Here is a 21,369-nt window from a genome sequence, read left to right on the forward strand (position 1 = left end):
GGGAGGTATGCCAAAAATTGGGGGGCTATGTGTAAAGCCATCACAGTAACAGAATTAAAGAACCAAGACTCAAACTCAGGTTATATGACTCCAGATACAATAATTGTTTGCTACTCCATGATAGATATATATAATAAATTTTGAATACACAAAACAATTCAGAGCCAATGCAGTGTATCAATGAGAACATCAATTCTCCAAATAGCTTCAGGAAGAATTATTCTGCTAAAAACACAATTTCTGATGAATTATTGACTTGTCTATTCCAATTTCATGCCGAAATGCAGAGAAGTAAGGAAACTCACCCCCCTGGGTTTACCTCTCTGCCCTTAAGTCTAACCAACCAAGACGAGTATTATTTGGTAACAAGTTGTCTTAGACTAAAATACGTATCTTAGTCATACATTTAACCAGGAGCATAATGCTGGCCTTAATCTGAATCCCATAGAATGTGTGTGGAGTTTTTTAATGACTCATGTTCATTAAAGAGAGTTTATAAAATTTCTTAAACTGCAAACAGAAAATTAAAAATGTCCTGTAACCTCATCCTCCAAATACTACCAACATTTAAATTTTGGTGTAATGTCTTTCCAAGATTTTCTTGTATTTTTTCTATATGCAATTTAAAAATCAACTTTATTAAGGTATTATTTATATACAATAAACTACAACCATTTAGAGTATGTAGTTTAGTGAGTTTTGGAAGATTTATACATGAGTGAGTAATTCCATCACTCCCAAAAGATTCCTTGTGACATTTTGTAGTACATCTTTCTTTCCACCTGAAACATTCAGGCAACCACAGATTTGCTTTTTGTCACTATGGATCGGATTTGCCTTTTCTAGAATTTCGTATAAATGGAATCACACAGTACGTACTCCTTTGTGTCTGGCATCTTTCATTCAGCATAATGATTTTGAGATTCTTCTATATTGTTGCGCATATCTGTAGTTCCTTTTTAATGCTGAATAGTATTTCATTATGTGGATATGCTCTATGTTACTTATTCACCTGTCGATGGACATTTGGATTGATCCCAGCTTATTACTACTGTGAATAAAAGAATTGTGAACATTCATGCACAGGCCTTTGTGTGCATGTATGTTTTCATTTCTCTTGAGTAAATAACTAGGAATGAAATATCTGGGTCATGTGGTTGTTGTAGGTCTAACTTTTTGAGAAATGGTCTTTTTTCAAAGTAGATGTGGGATTCTCATTAGCGGTATAGGAGAGTTTCACTTACTCCAAAGCCTTGTCAAAATAAGTAGGGCTGCTCATTTAAAAAAATATATATATATTTAGTCAGTCTAATGATTGTGCAGTGGTATACCATTGTGGTTTAATTTGTATTTCCCTGGTGATTAAAGAGGTTGTGGAACTTTTTTATGTTCTTTATGGCATTGATGTTTTTTGAGGTATTGCTTCAAATCTTTTGCCAATTTTAAAAATTGGGTTGTTTGTTTCATTATTATACAGTTATAAGGAGTCATTATATATTTGATCCAGAATATACTTGTACATTCTGGGTAAAAATCCTTTGTTAGATATATGTATAACAAATATTTTTCCCCCATTCTGTGATTTGCCTTTCCTTTCCTTAGAGGTGTCTTCTGAAAAACAATTTTTTTCATTTTTATGAAGTCAAATTTCTATATTTTTATTTTATGAGTCATGCATTTGGTTTTCCATCTACAATCTCTGCCTGCCCTAAGATCTATTTCTGATTTGTTTTCTTCTGGAAGGTTTATAGTTTTAGCTTTTACATTTAGTTTTATGATCCATATTTTTAGTATAAAGTTCTCCAGTTGTTCCAGCACCGTTTGTGGAAAAGACTTTCCTTTGACAACTTCATCAAAAATTGATTGTATACATTTCTGAAGCCTCTATGCTGTTTTATTAATCTATATGCCTATCGTTTAATGAATACTACACCATCTTGGTTACTATAGCCTCACAGTAAGTCTTGAAAACAGGTAGTGTTAAGTCTTCCAACTGTGTTCTGTTCTAAAATTGCTTAGCTATTGTGCGTTATTTCACTTCCATATACATTTTAGAATCACCTTGTCAGTTTCTACCAAAAAAAAAAAAAAAAATTCTTGCTGGGATTATAACTAGTATTGCATTTAATCTATAGGTAAATTTGGGGGGTGGGGTTGGCATCTTAATATTAAGTCTTGCAATCCACAAACATGGTATATATTTCTTCATTTATTTGTTTTATTTAATTAACCTTGTCAGTGTTCGGTTGTTCTCACTGAAGAGATTTTTTCATGTCTTTTGTCCATATTATTAACTATTTTAGATGTTTTCCTACGTGATTCTAAATGGGGTTGTTTTTAAAATTTTATTTTTCAATTTTTTGCTGCCAATCTGTAAAAATACAATAAGCTTTTGTACTCTTACGTTTCAACCACACTAAAGTCACTTATTCTGATAGTTGCTTTGTAGATTCCTTGTGATTATTTTTGTAAAGATCATCTTCAACCAAATATAATTTTATTCCTTCCTTTTCAAACTTTGTGCTTTTTTTTTTTTTTTTTTTTTTTTTTTTTTTTTTTTTTTTACTTTTTGCCATATGAAAATGGCTAAAACAAGGATGTCTCTATGTGTTTGATTTTGAGCATCTTGACAATGATGTGCATAGACTTCCTTTTCTCCTTGTTATGCTGTTTGGTGTTCCCTGAGTTTTGTGAATTTGCTAGTTTATATCTTACACTAAATTTGGTAAATTTGAGTCATTATTTCTCTCTAATTCTTTTCTTCTATTTCTCTCCTCACCTTCTGAGGCTCCAGTTATCTGTATTTAGACTTCTTGATATTGTCACATGGGTCTTTTAGGCACTATTCAATTTTTCTTTTCTCTTTCTTTTAGATTGGGAAATTTTGGGTATTTTTATTAATCTGTCTTTAAAGCCAGTGATTATTTTCTCCATTCTATTAAGCAATCCAGTGATTTTTTTTAAATTTCGTGTATATTTTTTTCATTTTTTAGTTTTAAAATCTCCGTTTGGTTTGTGTGTGTATATATATTTCCTGCCAATAAGTCTCATATTTTTATTCATTACAAACATCATTTTGTCTACCTAATTGATCATAGCTATTGCTATGTTAAAGTCCTTGTCTCATAATTCCAACATCTGGATGACCTTACAGTTGGACTTTGCTGATTGCCTTTTTCCTTGGGAATGGATGAAGCTTTCCTGGGTCACCATGTGTTGTATAATTTTGGATTGAATTTTGGAAATTGTGAATTTGTATGTATGAAGATCCTTGGATTTTGTTATTTTTCTCCAAATAATGTTGATGTTTTGTTTTTAAAGACAGTTCACTTGCTTAAACTCCAACTGCATTGGCTGTGGTTAGTTGCAGCTCAGATCTCAGGTGTTTTATTATCTTTGGTTGAGCTTGTTAGAATCTGCCTTACACATGTGTGGTCCAGATGTCAGCCAGAGATGTGGGTAGAGATTACTGCTGGTTCTCCTTCCCTGGGTCTCTCCTCTTCTTGATTCCTTTCCCACTTTCTAGTGGCCTTGGTGATTTGGAACCCATCCACTGGGTCCTCAGTACAGAAAGACAGCAAACTTTCTCTCGGTGTTTTAGTTGCCCTAAGCCATGCTGTTAAGTGTGGCCTAGCCTCAAAGGGAAAACCTTGAAAATGGGAAATTCATTCTCTGCTGGTTACTTCCTCCAAGTTTCAACTTCTTTCCCAAACTACCTGCTTTTATTTACTTTCCAGAGCCCTCAGGTAGTGTTTTATTTTTGTTTTGTTTTGTTGCATTTTGTTCAGAATTTATTGTTGTTGTCTGCAGGAGAGAAGGCCCGTTAATATCTTACTCCTCTATACCATATACAGAACCGCCTCTATATTTGATGTCAATCATTTTATTAGTATAGATCTTATGTTTTTTATCCCCTTTCTTAAAATAGTATTTGAGGATAAATATTTTCTACAATATTTCATCATCATCAAGGCTTGTGTAATATTCCAACATCATTAACCATTCCTCTCAAATTGGATATTAAGGCTAGTTTCCATTTTCTAGTATTTATAAATAACATTGCAATGAGTATAACAGTGCATAAAGCCTGTCCTGTATTTTGGATGCTTTCCTTAGGGTGAATTCCTAGAAGTGCGTCAAAAGAAATGAACATTTTTAAGTCTCTTTTTTATATTACCAAATTGCTTCCCAAAAAGTGTGTATAAATTTGCACTGCTTGTGGCAATTTAGGAAAATAATTATTTCATAAAACCCTTGCCAGTATTAGGTAATATTAAACAAAGAAATAACATTTCTATTTTGAAAGATAATAAAAAATTATAACCAAAAATTTATGAACACATACACACATACAAATAATCACAGATAGTTACAAAGAGGTAGGAAATTGGGAGCATGGGGGAGAAAATATATTTGTACAGGGGACTGAAAGATAGAATGAAGGACAAAAAGTGCATAACAGTTTAGCCCAAACTTATGAGACTACTCCCAGAAAGGCTGAGACTTCAAATTTTTCAGTTCACGGTGTACAAATTTGAAAGAAAATAAAGAAAAATAAAACAAGCTTTTAAAATTGCTTTTTAACAACAAGAACAAGAAAATGACTGTCCCATTGCATGAAACAAGTGAAACCTTATTACCAGATGAAAGTGCAGAGCTAAATTCATTCTGAATCTGTCAAATCTGTCACTTATATTAAAAAAATAAAATCTGAAAACTATAAAAGGGAGAATAAAGATGTTTCATAAGGAATGGAGTTCTAACACACAGAGGAGGTAGTAAGTACTTACTTTGAAGTGTCTACTTCAATTTCAGTCTCCAGACCCAAGCAAATTACTTCTTCAAGTGCTAAAATAATTTGAAGGTATGTTTTCAAAACCAGAGAATTGGTTATAGTCTTGGAGGAATCAAGGCAGGAAGAGGAGCTTCCAAAATTTTACAGGACAAATCTTATTCAGATTACAAATAGGTGGTAAAGCACTTTTGAAACTTGATATTGATTGTCAAGAAGAATGAGGTGCATTGGTCAAATTTGCATGGTGAGCGTGTGTGAAGGGAGGTTGGGAGCCCCAACAGCCATGATGGGTTCACTAAGATCAATCATGCCAGGTGAACTGCATTTCTACTTTGGGTTGGTTTGTTGCCCAGATCAGGGAAATAACACAGACACAGGATATTTGGATGTCAGCAAGATATTTGACAACGCTTCTCATAAGTGTATTGATTTTGCATGTGTTTATCTGAATCTTCTGTCTTCCCAATTAAGTGTAAGCTCTGTGATGACAGGGAGTATTCCTGTTTCACTTCCCAGTGCATCTCAGTTCTTGGCACATTATAAGTGCTCAACAGATATTTATTGAATGAATAGTATTTTTGTTTCCAAAAGGGAAAATTGTAGGCTGCTTGATAGTATAGTCAGAAGGTTCATTTTTATTTAATTACATGTTCTCAAAGAGTTTTCATTAAGGACCTGACCTCAATCTGTAGAGAGTTCTCTAGCCATGAGCTATCAGATTCTGTTCTCCATATAGTTCTCTCCAACATTGATGCCAGTGCCTTAGATAAGGAAAGACCTGGCGTGGGATACTAGGAATAGCAACAGCCATGGTTAGATTTCCCAATCCACTCCTTCTCCTTACTGTGTGACCTTGCCCGAAACAAACAATCACTGGAAACATCAATTTCCTATAATTTAAAAAAGGGATATAAGCATTAACTTAATTATATTCAATGTACTAAATGATTGTATCATACATAAACTTCTAGTTCTGATGCTTAACATATAGCAGGCACTTGGTAACTATTTGTTCTCTTTCTCTCCTCCTGCTTCTCTTTGTGTTTATCCAATTCATAGAGAGCATGTAGTCAGGGAATAGTGAAAAATGTGAGATCAGAGGATTAAGACAAAAAATATATTGAGAGACCAGAAGAAAGGGCTGAAATATACAGATACAATTTGGTAGTACAAAATGTTCTTTACTTTGGTTTAGAAAAATCAATTCTGCAAATACATGATGGGAAGGACCATATTTATTTGCAGTGCATGTGAACAAAGAACTGAGGGCATATTGAATACAAGCCAGATGCCAGTAAAGCTGAAGCAGTCCCAGGCTGCATTATTAAGTGTCATGTTCAGAGAAAGAAAGGTGTAGTCCATTTCTGCTCTGTGTGGGTCAGATTGCACCTTGATTATTATGCCTATTTCTGAACATCAAAACTCAAAAAGAACTTGAGCAAATTGAAGTATGTTGACAAAAGTATGACAGAATGAATTTGAAATATGGGATGCATATGGAAATCACTAATATTTGAAAACAAGAATGTAATACTCAGTGTAACAGAGGGTATAGTGAAATAGTCACTCTTACATGCAGCTGATTGGGATGAAATTGGAGTATCCTTTCTGGAGGATAACTTGAGAATACAGATCAAAAACCTTAAATATGTCTTAGATATGTCAATACGCTTTGACCCAGCAATTCCTCTTTTTATTCTCAGGAAAATTCTACACAGAAATGCACAAGAATGTGTAAAAAGATTTATCTATGAGAATGTGTGATTTAGTTTTATAGTAAAAAATTGGAAGCAAGGTAAAATTTAAGCAATAAGGAATTGCTTAAATAAATCATACATTGATACAGTGGAATTTTTTTCAGGCATTAAATGATATTGGAATTGGATATTTAATAGCATGGGACAATGCTTATACATATTTTATTTAACTTTCTAATTCCACAAGCAATCTGTGTTCATTTTCAGAAAAAGGTAAAAAATAAAATAAAATAAAGGTAAACAAAAGGAAGAAAATCTCAATATTCAGAGAAAATCACTATTACCATATTGGCAAATATAGGTATAGTTATATATGTAGATGAAGATATTGATACATGTATATAGATCTGGATGTATGCATATGTACAAACACACATATATAACTTGTATAAATTACATAATAGAAAAAATGTCAGACATATAATTGGATCCCACTACATATTTCTGACAAATAAATGAATTGATATATGTTGAGATATTTTTTTAACAAAACTCACAGGATGTACTCAAGTTATAAGACAATGAAATCCAATTGTAAAAATGTATGCATATAAATGCATGGTTAAAAACTCAAAGTTAGAGAATTCATTGGGGGTAAGGTATTTGACTTGATTTTCATTTCATTCTTTGTGCTTTTCTTATTTTTAAAATTTTTTTACAATAAATACACACTGACTTTTAATCCAAAAAATCATAATTTTTTAAAAGAATATGATATAAGGACTGGCTGAAGGAACTAATAGCAATATTTAGCTTTGTTGGAAAGATTATGAATAGGTACACAGACAGTTTTCAGACAGCTGAAAGGTCATTGCATGGGATAAGGGACCATCCTGAGTCTGTTATTCCAAAAGGCCAGATAGAATCTAGAGGGTGACAATTGCAGGCAACTAGATTCTTGGCCAACCTCAGAGATCCAATCTGCCTTTTTACTCTACTGTACCTTCCAGACCTGGCCCTGTATTCTAGTCTCTGCTCTGCCATTTAAGAGCTATGTGACCTGGAGCAAGCCATCTGTAGTCCTTCTGACCTTCCATCTCCTCATCTTTCAAATGAGAATAGAAACACATATCTTACCCAATTATTGTGAGGGTCAAATGAGTTGCTGAATTGGGAAGCAAGTAAGTGTGCTAAGTGTTATGCAATTTCTGACAGCTGTTCATGTATTTTTCAGTCACACAGTCTGTTAGTAACAGGGCAGACCTAGGACTTGGGTCTCTGGATCCCCCGTTCATTCTTCCATTGCCCTGGGCTGCCATATGGTGACAGCTTGGAAGGAGTGTGGATATTTTTGTAGAACTGCACAAGAGAAGTGCTCTGATTATCTCTGATACACCATCCCAAATTTAATGCCTTAAAACAACAATGTTATTATGCTCGTGGGTTTTAAGAGTCAAGAATTCATAAAAGATAAAGGGGAAGTGGATTTTCTTTGCTCTACAATGACTGAGACTCAACTGGGGAAACACCAGCATCTCTGGGTGCTCAGATGGGTGGGGGTTAGAATCATCTAGAAGCTTTTTTTCCAACATTTTTGCCACCTGGTGTGGGCTGGGATGTCTTGAAGGCTGGACTCTACTGGGACTGTTGACAAACCACTTACACATGACCTCTCCATGTGGCTAAGATCTCACAGAGTGGTGGCAGTTTTCCCAAGAGGGAATATCTAGGAGCCAGTGTTTCAAGAGAGCCTGGCAGAAGCTGGTTGCCTTTTAAGACCCAGCCCTGGAGGTCAGGCAGAGTAAAGTTACTTCCTCTGCAGTCTGTGGGTTACAGGTGCATCCCTAAGGCCAGCCCAGATTCAAGGACAGGGAAATGAGAGAGACTCCACCCTTGGTGGGGGGAGTAGCAAAGTTTACATTGCAGAAGAGAATGTGGGATGGGAGATTTTATTACGGCCCTCTTTGGAAAATACAACATCCCACAGGGAGCAATGGAATATTCCAGAAGACAAAGCATTACTTTCATGAAATAGTGAGTTAAGCCTGATTGGAGAGCTTCTCCCACATAAGTAGTTCTTTGGGCAAAAATCAGGGATAGATTTCTTGGGCGATGGGACAAGCCCCCTCAGGGATGGCCACATTACACTAAAGGTAAAATGAGGAATGGGTTAAAACCACAGTAATAAAGTTTATTTTAAAAATAACTTTCATTAAATTTTTGTTAATTAGTAAGCAGTAGGTATTCTTTGGAGGAAAATTATAAAATGCAGATGAGCAACAATAAGAAAAAATTTTTAAAACTACCTCAAATGTTTTCACCCAGAAAATAGCCACCATAGCACCTTAATATATTTTTTTCTAATATCTTTGTGTATGTGTGTGTGTGTTTATATACTTTATGTGTCGATTTTTACAAAACAAAATAGGATCGTTTTGTACTTACAGTTTTTCAGTATGCTTTTTTAAACTTAAATTTATAACCTTAGATCATGAACATCTCAGACTTCTTTTTTCTGTATTGTTTAAATTAAAATATATTTATTTTTTATTATACACACAATGGGATTCACACCAAATATCAGCACATGTGTGCAAATTTTATGTGTTAAATGTGTTTTTTTTAAATGTGGTTTTTTTTTTTTTTTTTTTTTTGGTCTTTTATTAATTTATTGAGCAAAACATGGGCAGGATGATACAATGAGCCACTGATCCAGTCAAGAAAGCAACGGTGCTTTTAATGAAATATCTGTCAGATCTGTGAACATGCTAGCTGTGAAGTAAATGCTTTTATTCTTTCCATAGAAACAGATTTTCAAACAACAATCACAGTGTTTAGGTTAATAAGATGCTGGACAGATGAGTAGCCAAAGAATGTTATAGAACAAGATCTCATCAATGATATATCAAATGCAAATTTACCGAGACATCGAGAGAATGTATGTTAATAGTTACACGACTAAAAAACAAGACATTATTACAGTCACCAAGTCCATATGTGTTATCAGCAAATGTGTTAAATGTGTGTGAGATTCTTCTTTGTCTTCTCTGTATACTTTTTCACTCAACAGTATATATCATGGAGAGGTTTGCATGTCAATAAATATAGACTTATGTCACTGTACTTAATGGTCTCATGAAAATATATTTTAGAAATATGTTATCGTTTTTTTAATCAGTCTTCTATAAATGGATTTCTTGGCTATTTTTTTCTTAAGTTATAAGCAATCATGTTTAGTTATATTTCTACCATAAAGTTTTTTTTTTCCACTATAAGGATCAATTTTAAATATTCAACATGAATCCCAAGAATGCTGCAGAAACTTCTTCCCTGGGCGATCAGACAAACCAGGGTTTAAACCTAGCTCCTGGCACTCACCTGGCTGTGTGACCACAGGCGAGGAACTCCACCTCTTTCAGTCTGTGTCTACATTTGGAGGAAGAGTGTAGCCACCTCTGTATAAAGCACCTGGCCCTGTGCCTGGCCTATAGCAGATGCCCAGTGACAGGTGGCAATTGTGGTCAAAATTTCTCCAAGAGGTGAATGCATGTGAACATTTGCGGTTTAGCCGTAGAGCTCAGAGCAATTGTGAGTTGTGTGGTTTAGGAGGCATGGAAAGTTTTAGCTGCTTCTATCCTCTTCCTGTGGCTGGCACCATTTGTATTCTCTGAACAGTTGGGGTCAGATGGGTTTTTGCATTCCCAAGCCACATATTTCTCTATCTGGTGCAGTTCGGGGCAATCTAAAAATGCAATATCGCTGTCACCAGCTTGAGGAAGACACGGAGCCTGAATAATTTAACATGTCACCACCATCCATCATGATAGCAGGAGCAGGAGATGGATTGTGGAGGGTGGGCCTACCGGAGGCTGGCAGAGCAGATCTGTGGACTGGGAATCCCAGGAAGAGAAGGTCAATTTGCAAAGAAGAGCAATGAGTTAACTCTCACAGGCCCAGGAAAGACTACACATCCTCTTGCTCCACCCTTCCCTATAACATGACTTTCAAGTTACTTGGTTGCCCAGATTGGCTAATCAGAGCAAACCTATGGTCAGATCCTTAGCTTGTCACCAAATATCTATGACATCTTAGGGAAGCCTCTAAATACCTCTGGATAGCTCAGTTTATTTATCAGCAAAACTGGGATAAGAATTCCCAGGTAGAGGACTTTGCTAGGCCCTGGAATATCATGTCTAGAATATCTTAAATGTTTCCTCACCAGAAAGTAAACTCAAAGAAGTCAGGAATTTTGGTCTGCTTTATTCATGGCTTTAGCCCCAGTGCCTAGAGTAGTGTTTAGTATGGAGTGGGTACTTAGTAAATAATTGTTGAAAGAATGAACAAACAAATGAGTGAGTATTATTGTGACTATTTGAAACAACCAGTGGGCTTAGGACAGACTGAATGGTCACCCTCTGCATCCTCAGACACTGGTCTAGAGCTCAGGAAGCTTAAGCCCCTGGTCCCTTTCCAGGTGGCTCTATAACGCCTCCACTCTGTGTCCCGGCTTTCTCTCTCCCTGCCCCTCCCTCTCTCCCATTCCCCATTCTACAGTTCTTAGTCTTAAGATGTTACAAAGAGAACAGAGGGTTTCTTTTTTCACATTTTTTGAAATGAAATTTGCATGACATAAAATTAACCATTCGTCATTTAAAAGTGTATAATTCAGCGGCATTTAGTACATGCACAAGGTTGTGCAATCATCACCTCTATCTAGTTCCAAGACATTTCCATCACTCTGTAAGGAAATGCATACTCATTAACAGTCAATCCTCATTCCTCTGCTACTGCTGCCCAGCCTTGGCAAACCACTAGTCTACTTTCTTTCTCTATGGATTTACCTATTTTGGACATTTCATATAAATGGAATCATACAATATGTGACCTTTTATGTCTGGCTTTTTACACTTAGTAAAATACCTGTGAGGTTCACCCACATTGTAGCATGTATCAGCATTCCCTTTAATGGCTGAATAATATTCCCTGTGGATTTGCCACATTTTGTTTATCCATTCCTCAGTGGGCAGACACTTGGATTGTGTCTACCTTTTGGCTTTGTGAATAGTGTTTCTATGAACATTCATGTACAAATATTTGTTTGAATACCCTGTTTTCAGTTCTTTGGGGTATATACCTAGGAGTGGAACTTCTGAGTCATGTGATAATTCTATGTTTGATTTCTTTTCTTTTTTTTTTTTTTAATTCAGAAGCTTTTATTTATTTGTTTATTTTTACTTTTCTTTTATTTATTTATTTATTTATTTTTATTTTTTATTATACATACATGTGGGGTACAACGTTGATTTTCAATAATTGTGTAGAATGTGTGGTGGTTAGATCAGTATAGTTAGCTTATTCATCATTACAATATGCAATCATTCTTTGTGTCTATTGACCAATTCCTCATTAGTCCCCTTCCCCCTTCTCCTCCCCTCCCCTTTTCCACCTCTAGTTTCCTAAAAGTTCAATGTATTACTGTGATTGTTGTTTCTTTCTTTCTTTCTCTCTGTCTCTCTTTGCTGTTTATTGCCTTATTTACGGATTCAGCTCCCAGTTATGAGTGAAAACAGGCAGTATTTCTCTTTCTGTACCTGCATTGTTTCACTTCTCATAATTTTCTCCAGGCTCATCCATGTTGTTGTAAATGGTAGAATTTCATTCTTTTTTTTTTTTAATGGCTGAGTAGTATTCCATTGTGTAGATAGACCACAGTTTCCTTATCCAGTCATCCATTCATGAACATTAGGGTGGTTCCATCACCTAGCTATTGTAAATAGAGCTGTAATAAACATGGGATTGCATGTATCCCTTCGACCTGCTGCCAAACTATTTTCCACAGTGGCTGCACCATTTTGCACTTCTACTAGCAGTGTGTGGGGGTTCTAATTTCTCCAGATCCTTGCCAACATCTATTATTTTCCGTTATTTTGCTTACGGCCGACCTAGTGGATACAAGGTGGTATCTATGGCTTTGGTTTGCATTTCTTTAATGACTACTGACATTGAACATCTTTTTGTGAGAACAGAAGGTTTTAAAATCAGACAAAAGCCAGGTACAAATGTGGGAGCTGCCATTTATAATTTTTGTGATTTGGATGAGCAACATGCAGATTCTGAATGTTGGTTTTTCCATCAGTAAAATGGGAATGACTCTTACCTCTCTCCTCCCTGTGAGATGTAGACAGGGTATTGTGTGCTGAGTGCCCAGAGCAGTGTTTATCATGCTGTCGAATATATGCTTAGCCCATCTTCTTGATGGCCCCATTTCAGAATATCCAAGACCAGAAATAACAGGGGCCCAAAGAACAGGGACAGAGAGGCTGCTGGTTCCAGCAGACAGATTGCCTCTTCTTTTCTCTTGCCAGTTTTTGACCTTTCCCCCTTTCTGTCATCCCCTAAATGGAAATACCCAGGCAGGCTTTGTAATTAATGGCTGCATTTTATTGCACTAAATCACCAATTTAATATTAAAGTGCTAACAGAGGGGGTCCTTTTCCAGCCATCTGAATCACCTCCAACTCAGTCTATAATTGGCCTGTAGCCCCTTCAGATTATATGGACACTTAGAGGCTATGTACCTTGGGTGGCTGCCACTTCCCCAGGATGTCACAGCAAGCGAGGGCGGGAGGAGGGTGACCACCCCCACCCGGCAACATTTCCCTTCTTCCTATTAAATTCCGATGAGCATTGAGTACATGAGGAATGTGCCTCCACCCTCGCTTCTTTGGTTTTTGTGCTAAATATTTATATACAATATATCATTTTCCTCATAATGACCATATTATCTGAGCGCTATTGTTTCCCTTTTAAAGATGAGTTCAAACTGGTTAGGTGCCTTGCCCAAGGCCACCCAGCTAGTGAGACAGGGTTAGAACTCATGTCTGACTCCAGTACCCTAATTTCTTTCTACCGAAGTACATTGCATCCCATTGCTCATGGATGGAACCAATGTAGAAACCAACTAGCCTCTAAGTGCCTTGAGGGCCAGAGCCATGGATGTTGTTTAATGGAAGCCTAGGTGCACCATTTTTTATCCAAGTCACATTTTTTAAAAAAGGAATTAACACCTTAGTAGGGCCTGTGGCTTATTCATGTCTCTCCTGTACTCAGATCCTGGCCCTTAATTACGCTAAGCAATATTTGCTGTACAAATACCTTCAGATCTGTGCTCTCCAATATGGTGGGCACTTAAAATGTGGCTCCTCTGTATTGAGATGTGCTGTAAGTATGAAATAAATACACACTGGATTTTGAAGACATTGTGAAAAAAATATAAAAATTATTTCAGTAATAATTTTATATTAATTACATGTTAACATCATAATATTTTGAATATATTGGGTGAAATACAATATATTCTGAAAATTAATTTTACCTGTTTATTTTTACCCTTTCAGTGTAGCTACTAGAATATTTAAATTTGCACATGTGGCTTACATTATATTTCTGGTGTGCAGACTGGTATAGAGGCATCCTCTCTGAGCCTCAGTTTTCACTCTAAAAATGGTACCTTAATATTACAAGAGGGAGGTGAGGGTGACAGGAGAAGTGTGGGAGTGGAGGGTTGACCTGAAGGGGATGCACTCATGGTAGTTACAGGGGCATGGTCTGCATGCACTTGGACACATGGAAGGAAGGGGATCTTTCTAAGACGGATGAAAATTTCTATGAGAAGTGCCATTGCAGAAGGCTACCAGAGGAGTGGGGGAGGTGGAAAATGTGTCCAGGCATTGGGGTCAAGTAACAGGCCTGGTAATCCTTAACGGTCAACTCATCAAGTCTTTGCCACCCCGACCTCTGTACTTGAGTGAGCACACACACACGCACGCACACACACCCATATGTACACACACATACACACACACATATGTTTTCTCAGGTTGCATTAGCTATTAGGCCAGCTTTGCAGATAGACAGACCCAATTTCAATCCCAGCTCCTCCACTTCTTACCTCATATGACCTCTCCGAGGCAGAGTTATTCATCTGGAAAACAAGGCTCGTGATGCTGTCCTTAGAGGGATGGTTGTGGACATCTAATGAGGTATTTACTCATGTTTTATTGCACGTCAGCACAGAGTCTGCAGCCACTGTCTGGATTTGAATTGTGGTTCTACTACTCACAAGCTGTGTGGCCCTGGGCAAATTACTTGATTTCCCTGTGCCCTCATTTCCTCATCCGTTGAAATGCAAATAAAAAGAGTGTCTTGTACCTCTTAGGGTTTCTGTAAGGATGAAATGAGTCAACACATGCAAAGGGTTTAAAACAGCACCTGGCAGAAATCATGGTATGTGAGTGTTAGCTTGTCCTGTTGCATTAGAATTGCCTGCTGACGTTTTCGTCACCTCCACTAGCCTGTCCCTGTGGGAAGAGAATTCTGCCTGAATCCTGTCTGCCACTTTAGTCACCATGGTAGGGACATAATAAGTCATTTGTTTGGGAGAGCAGGGAAGATAAATGAAGATAGGAAGGAAGGAAGGAAGGAAGGGAGCTGGAATGTTGAAAAGTATCGGAGTGGCATTAAAGGGACTGAGGGAAGGGTCTGGGGTGGACTCCTGACAGGGGCAGACCCCTCCTTTATGCTCTTCTGCTCCAAACATGGCAGAAGAGCAAAAGTGTAACAGATATCACCCGTACATAAGGGATCTACTTTATCAGATGCTCCATTTTCCCCTTGTCCAAGAATTATGCATAGACAAATGTCTTCCTCTCCTCCTCTTTCCCTCCCTTCTTTCTTCCACTTCCTCCTCCTCCATTTTTTTTTTTTTTTTTTTGTGACAGTACAATATTTTAATGACAATTTAAAAAGCCTTGCTGGGGACCTGTACTCTCCAGCCACTTCCAGAATCTCCGTGGGTTCTCTGCCAACTCCATTTCAAAGCAGATCCTTTACATGGGGAGCTGCATCTGGTAGGATCTGGAGTCTCCTGCTGTCTCCCGGCCCTCCCTTAGTTGCTGGGGGTTGAGGAGGTGAGCATTAAGGCTCAGAGAGACACACCATGCCTGATGACACATTTGAGGACAAAGATCAGATGTTGCTTTCCCTTGTACTTTTCCATTCACTAGAGCACTCTATCTTAAGCAAAGGGGGAGAGCAGAGGAGCTGGCACTAATCTTTCCATTTTGCAGAGCATTAAACCAAGAGACAGTATCACAAGTCGTTAAAAATTTGAGCTTGGGAATCAGTCACACCTTGTTTCAAAGTCCAGCTTCACTCATAATTAGCAAGTCACTTTTCTTTTGTGAACCTTGATTGCCTCATCTATAAAGTGGGCACAATGATACTTCCCTCCTAAGGATACTATGAGCTTGGAAGGAGATGACATATGCAGTACTCATAACTCAGTACTTGGCATCTTAACACTTGAAGGACATTCTGCTTTTCCAACCAAGGTTCCCTCTTGAGTTGTTTCCAGGAAAGCAATTTGTATATTAGAGAGCCCAAATTTGGAACTGGGAATCCTAACTCTCCTACTTGTCAGCTGTGTGACTTTAGGCAAGTAAGTTTGCCCCAGCATGTCTTTGTGTCTTTGCTTTATTATCTAGTTCTTAATTACAACCCCCTTATGAATATATCATGATGAGGATTGTATGCAATAATATGTATGCATCTTCTAGATACATAGCAGATTGCTCAACAAGGTTGTTGGAATGAATGTATGTGTAATAACTGCATTGCAGAAAGTGTGTCCGCACGTATCTGAAAGAGTTTCTGTACACTGAATGCCATTTCAAATACTCTAGCTGAGGAAATTACACAGTAAATCCTTTCGTGAATTGAATAACATTTTCCTCTAATGTGTGTTTTTCTTTTCCTCGGGTGAAATGTTTGAATAGGTAATAGGTTTGCATGGTGCTTGATTCAAAAGATACAAAGGGTTTGTTGGGAAAAGTGGCCTCGCTCTATCCCCATCCCTTGGTCACTTAATTCTCCATCCAGAACGATGACTTTTACTGGATTCTTGAGTCTCCTTCCAGAGATAGTCTATTAATGTAGAAGTCTGAAGCCACATCCACTTAACAGTTTTCAAAACCACAGTCCCTGCTCTCCCCTGCACACCTACCCATCCCCACCTTGCTCTGGAGCTCTCTCCTTGTCCTTTCCTCTCTAGGGTAAAGAGTGTCCCATCCTTTAATCCCTCTCTTTCCATACCCTGTCCTTTTTTGTTTTAACAATTAAAAATGCAGAAAGCACAAAGATAAAAATAAAACACATCCATACCCTCCCTTCCAATTTAAGGACTGTTGGTATCTTGGCATAGTTCCTCCTAGCCTTGTTTCTTTATCCTGTTTGTAATCAACTGGTCACAGCATGTGCTCTCATTGCCCTTTCCCTGCATGCTCCTCTGAGCTTGTCCCTGAAGCACCTGCTGCACCCAGCTCCTCCTCCCTTCCTCCCTGCACACGCCCTCCCCTTGCCCTCATAGCCTCTAACCTGCGTGATCACTGAGCCTCCTAGCTGCTCGCCCTGCCTGGCACCCATTCCCAGACCTGAGTTGCCCTGCAGTGTCCTTCCTGGTACATGCAGCTGATCAACTTGCGCCAGAAGCTTCCATGACACTCAAAGCACTAGAGGCTTCCACTGTGTGGCCCCAGCACACTTAATCACTACTAGACTCAGTGTTGTCTCCAGCTGCCTGCACTGCCCCTCCCTGGAGAGGCTCTAGCTCTTACTCTCCTGGAAGTCCTTTGTCTAGCATGGAAGCCCCATCTATCTGTCAAGCCCTGACTTAAATCTTCGCTCCTCCATACAGCCTTCCCAGGTCCTCTGTGTTGAAATGAACTGTTCTCCCCCTTACTCCTGGCATCTCACTGTGTAGTAAACATAAGCCATGAATTAGGTTTAAGGCTCCTTAGGATCCCATTTGTCCCCCTGACTAGCTTATGATCCTCTGGTTGGCAAGGACTGAGTCATATTCATCTTTGTATTTCTAATATCTGTCTCTGATCTGGCATAGAGTAAGCCCTTGATTGAAATGTGTGTGAAATGAAGTTGCCTGGAGTGTTTTGTTGAGAAATAGGCAACAACAGCTACCAATTATTTAGTACCCACCGTGGACCAGGTATTTTACGTATCATATCTCCTTTAATCTTCAAAGCAACCTCACAAGGTTAATAGTTATCATCCCTATTTTAGAAAGAAAGAACCCAGGACTCAGAGAGGTGAGGTGTCTTCTCAAGGTCACACAGCTGGGAAGCTGCTGAGCCATGGTGGGAGCCCAAGTCCGCCTCACTGCAGAGCCCAAACCTTTTGCATTAATAATGCCGACTCCTGTCACAGAGAGAAGCCTAGAGAAGGGGTTGCTGATCTCCGAATGGTTGAAGGATTTAACAAACTTCTAGAGGTGTGTAAGGCTGACTGAAAGATTTTCCTTTCTTGCAGGGGGGATCAGCTTTGGGAGAACCAAGGGGACATCAGGTTCAGAGGCAGATGATGAAACTCAGCTGACATTCTACACGGAGCAGTACCGCAGTCGCCGCCGCAGCAAAGGTAACAGAGGCCTTGCATAGGTTCTAGAACCAGAGTTTGTAATAGGAAAGTCTGGGAATCAGATTTTGTGCTCAGTGACAAATCGTAGATCTTCTTCAACTTGGTTCCAATCTGGTTAACACTGAGCTTGGCATCCGCTGCTCTGGCCAGACTAGTGACCTTATTATGTCCTTTCCCTGCTCTTTACTTTGTCTTGCCTTATTCCTCAGAGGATTTGGGCAAAATTTTTAATTAGGATTATGCAGTTTTTTGGTGTTGTTGTTGTTTGTTTGTTTGTTTGTTTGTGTTTTAATTCAGTACAGGAAATGAAATAACTAATCAGATTGAAAGGAAAATAGAAATAAGGAAGATTATTCAAACTCCATTTAGGTTGACGCAGGGTAATCCATTCCATACTGTGTTATGTAGTTCTCAGAAGGAGCTGCCAATTTAACTAAGGGATTCCTAGCAGCCAAAGTGCAAAGGGAAACATATTCCAAAGTAAAATGTACAGGGTCTATGGGGTACAACCAAGCATTTTGTCAGGAAATTCTATTTACCTGACACAGACCAGAGAGAAAGTCCTCCAGTTGGTCCCTATAAACAATACACCACGTCACTTTCTAGACAGTGTCTTCAACAAAATCAGTATCAATACATAATTACTTCTCATAATGACACTCAATGTAAGGTGAGGTCAAAATGCTGAAGTGGAACTCCATAAAGGGATAAACCTTATGGCCGATGTTCATCATTCTCTGATGATTCAGAAAACAGTATATTTTAAGCAATCACTTGTGAAGGTAACTCCTCATCCCTGAGTGTTTCCTAAGGACAGGAAAGCAGCAAGCTTGAGATGGCATTCTTGGAAGAGACCCTGGGGTGCAAACGTAGCCCATGCCAGTGGTTAAGGGAAGATCCCCAGGCTTTGACCACCCACCAGAGAAGGCAGCTGAGCAAGGCACACAGCAATGTGTCTGCCCCCCCACCCCCCCACCCTGTGGGCTGAAGGAGTACCTGGGGAAGGAAGGCGGAAGAGCAATCTTCCTCAGAAACCCTTCTGCATGCATTCTTACCATGCACGGTGGCTGCTGCAAGAACACAGATTATATAGCTTCTCTGAGCTCCTTTTGCTCTTGGACAAGTTACTTACCTCCCCTATGCCTCAGTTTTCTCATCTGTGAGATGGGCCTTGTAAGTGCCCGATGGGGTTGGGAATGAATTTCGGTTACCTAAAAAAATTATTATGGTGCTTGATGTACACTAAGAGTAAAACAAGGTAGATGTTATTTTAATGTCAGTTCAACTCTCATTGCTGTTTTCCCCGTCTCCCTACCCCCGGCACCTTTCATTGCAAAGGCCCTGTATGGGGAGCATTTCCACTGACACACCAGCTGGGAAGGGTTTGCAGCCCCTGCAGCCATTAGGATAAGGGGGCTGCCTCTCACTCCTTCCTACTCCTTAGCTTTCTGGAATCTGAGGCGTTAGAGCTTTAGACGTTGGAGACCGATGATTCCTGACCTGTCTTCTCCCTCCCCAAATCCAGCAGCCAGAATCAGGGCTGAGGAAGATAGTGGGTCTCCTCGGCAGGACTGGGCTATTTACAGCTAATAGGAAAAATATTCATCATTGAGCATGCCCCCTTAAATGGGGGTTCAACTTAAAAAGGAAAAGTAAAAGCAAGCCACAGGACTCGCATTAAATGCTTTGGCCCAGTGCCTTCCAGCACTCCAGAAGTCCAGGCTGTGTTCTCTGGACAGTAAGGACAGCAGGGCTATGATGCCCACCCACCTCCTGCGCTGGCCCTAGTGCCCACTGAATGCCCAGCCACTCCCCTCCCCGCTCCCTTCCACTTACTTTCCACCCGTGACAGGACCTTCTTCCTCCTCGTCTGGTTCCTGCTATGTCTTTTGCTTCCTCCTCGGTATCCTGGGTTTGTTTGCTAACTTGCTTATTTGTTTAATTTCTATGTTGTCTCTTTTCTTCTTCCCTCTCTCTTCTGTCACTGCCTCCTTCCCTTCATTCCTCTGTTTTTTTCCTTTGTTCTCTTCTGTTCTCTCTTCTTATTTTCTTATCTTCTTCCTTTTCCCCATCATTCTCTGTTCTTTTCTCCAGCTGTTTCCTAATGTCTTTTCCTCCTTCCTTCCCTCTTTCCCTCCTTTCTTCCATACATACCCCAAATGTTTATTCAGCACCTGCTACATGTCTGCCAATCTTCTAGGCACTGAGGACACAAACCAAGCAATGATTTTTAAAATCCCCACCCTTGTGGAACTTGTATTACATCAAAATATAAATATATTAGATGGTGACAAATGCTAAGGAAAAAGGACTCAACAAGGAAGGGAACTGAAAGAGAAGGGAAGGAGCTGCACATTTAGATTCCATGAGAATAAATTTTTTTTGCAGGATTACAGGTAACACATTCTTGACACTGTGTTTGATGTTGTCAAGGTTGTTGGTGTAGCTGCTGCTGCTGCTGCTGATTTTTTCTTAAGCACAGAGAATGAATTCAGTCTTTTGCAAAGGCTACATCCTAGCCAAATTAACTTAGAGCCCAGGGTCCAGTTCTTCAGGAACCAAAGTCCCCTACAAAAGGGCTGTGATCCTTCTTTGCTCTTATACTTTATACAGGAGTTGAAGCACCTTCAGCACCCACTGCCCTAATGGGAAAATTGCATAATACAGAGGTGAGCCAGGGGAGGTCCAGATGCCCTTGGGGGTTTGAGAGCCACAGAGTAGAGTATTAAGAGCATGGATGCTGGGGGCGGATTGCCTGGGTTCAAATCCCAGCCCCACCGCTTAATTAGTGGTGCCATGTTAAACATATAACTTGACATGTCTGTGCATCAGTTCCCTGAGACATAACATGAAGATAGTACAATTAAAGTTCTAGGGGGTTGTTCTAAGGATTACATTAGTTGATATCTATAAAGCATTCAGATGGAGGTTAGGGAGGAAGAGAAGTTGTGGTAGAGCCAAGTTGCTGAGGACTGTGTGGGGGGAGGGGGGGGTGGGGGGTGGGGGGGTGGGCGGGGGATCTCAGATGTGCTACGTGACCTTAGTCAAGTCTTGCCTCTTATCTAGGCCTCTGTTTTCTTATCTGGAACATGGGAGAGTGGAAGGGTGGGAGCTGGTCGAATTTGATCTCTGAGGTCCCCTCTCACTCATGTGTCAATGGGACTGGGTGTGTGTCTGAGAATCACCTGTTCTTGAAATGTCCCTGCCTTCCAATTCCAGCTCCTTTGGCATTCTGTTTGCATCCCCCAGGCCCAATGCATCCCCATTTTCCTGAGGGTGTCTGGCCCTGACACCAGAATGGCTTCTGTCATCCTGTTTGGCTGTGCCAGTGGCTTTCCTCTTCCCTACACCCCCAAGGCCTGCCTGGACCTCTATCTTTCCAGCCCT

The 21,369-nt window shown here is 39.3% G+C and overlaps 1 protein-coding gene across 3 annotated transcripts in view; it reads left to right on the forward strand.

The window, feature by feature from the left end:
• The window catches only part of ASTN2 (astrotactin 2), a 902,747-nt gene that overhangs the window by 293,099 nt on the left and 588,279 nt on the right, over positions 1-21,369 (forward strand). For all 3 annotated transcript variants that reach the window (XM_063082086.1, XM_063082087.1, XM_063082088.1), the window contains one exon: positions 17,875-17,982. In XM_063082086.1, coding sequence (XP_062938156.1) covers positions 17,875-17,982 — 108 coding nt within the window. The remainder of the gene's footprint in view (positions 1-17,874; positions 17,983-21,369) is intronic.

Source organism: Cynocephalus volans, chromosome 17, assembly GCF_027409185.1.
Source record: "Cynocephalus volans isolate mCynVol1 chromosome 17, mCynVol1.pri, whole genome shotgun sequence".
In the NCBI taxonomy this organism is placed as follows: domain Eukaryota; kingdom Metazoa; phylum Chordata; class Mammalia; order Dermoptera; family Cynocephalidae; genus Cynocephalus; species Cynocephalus volans.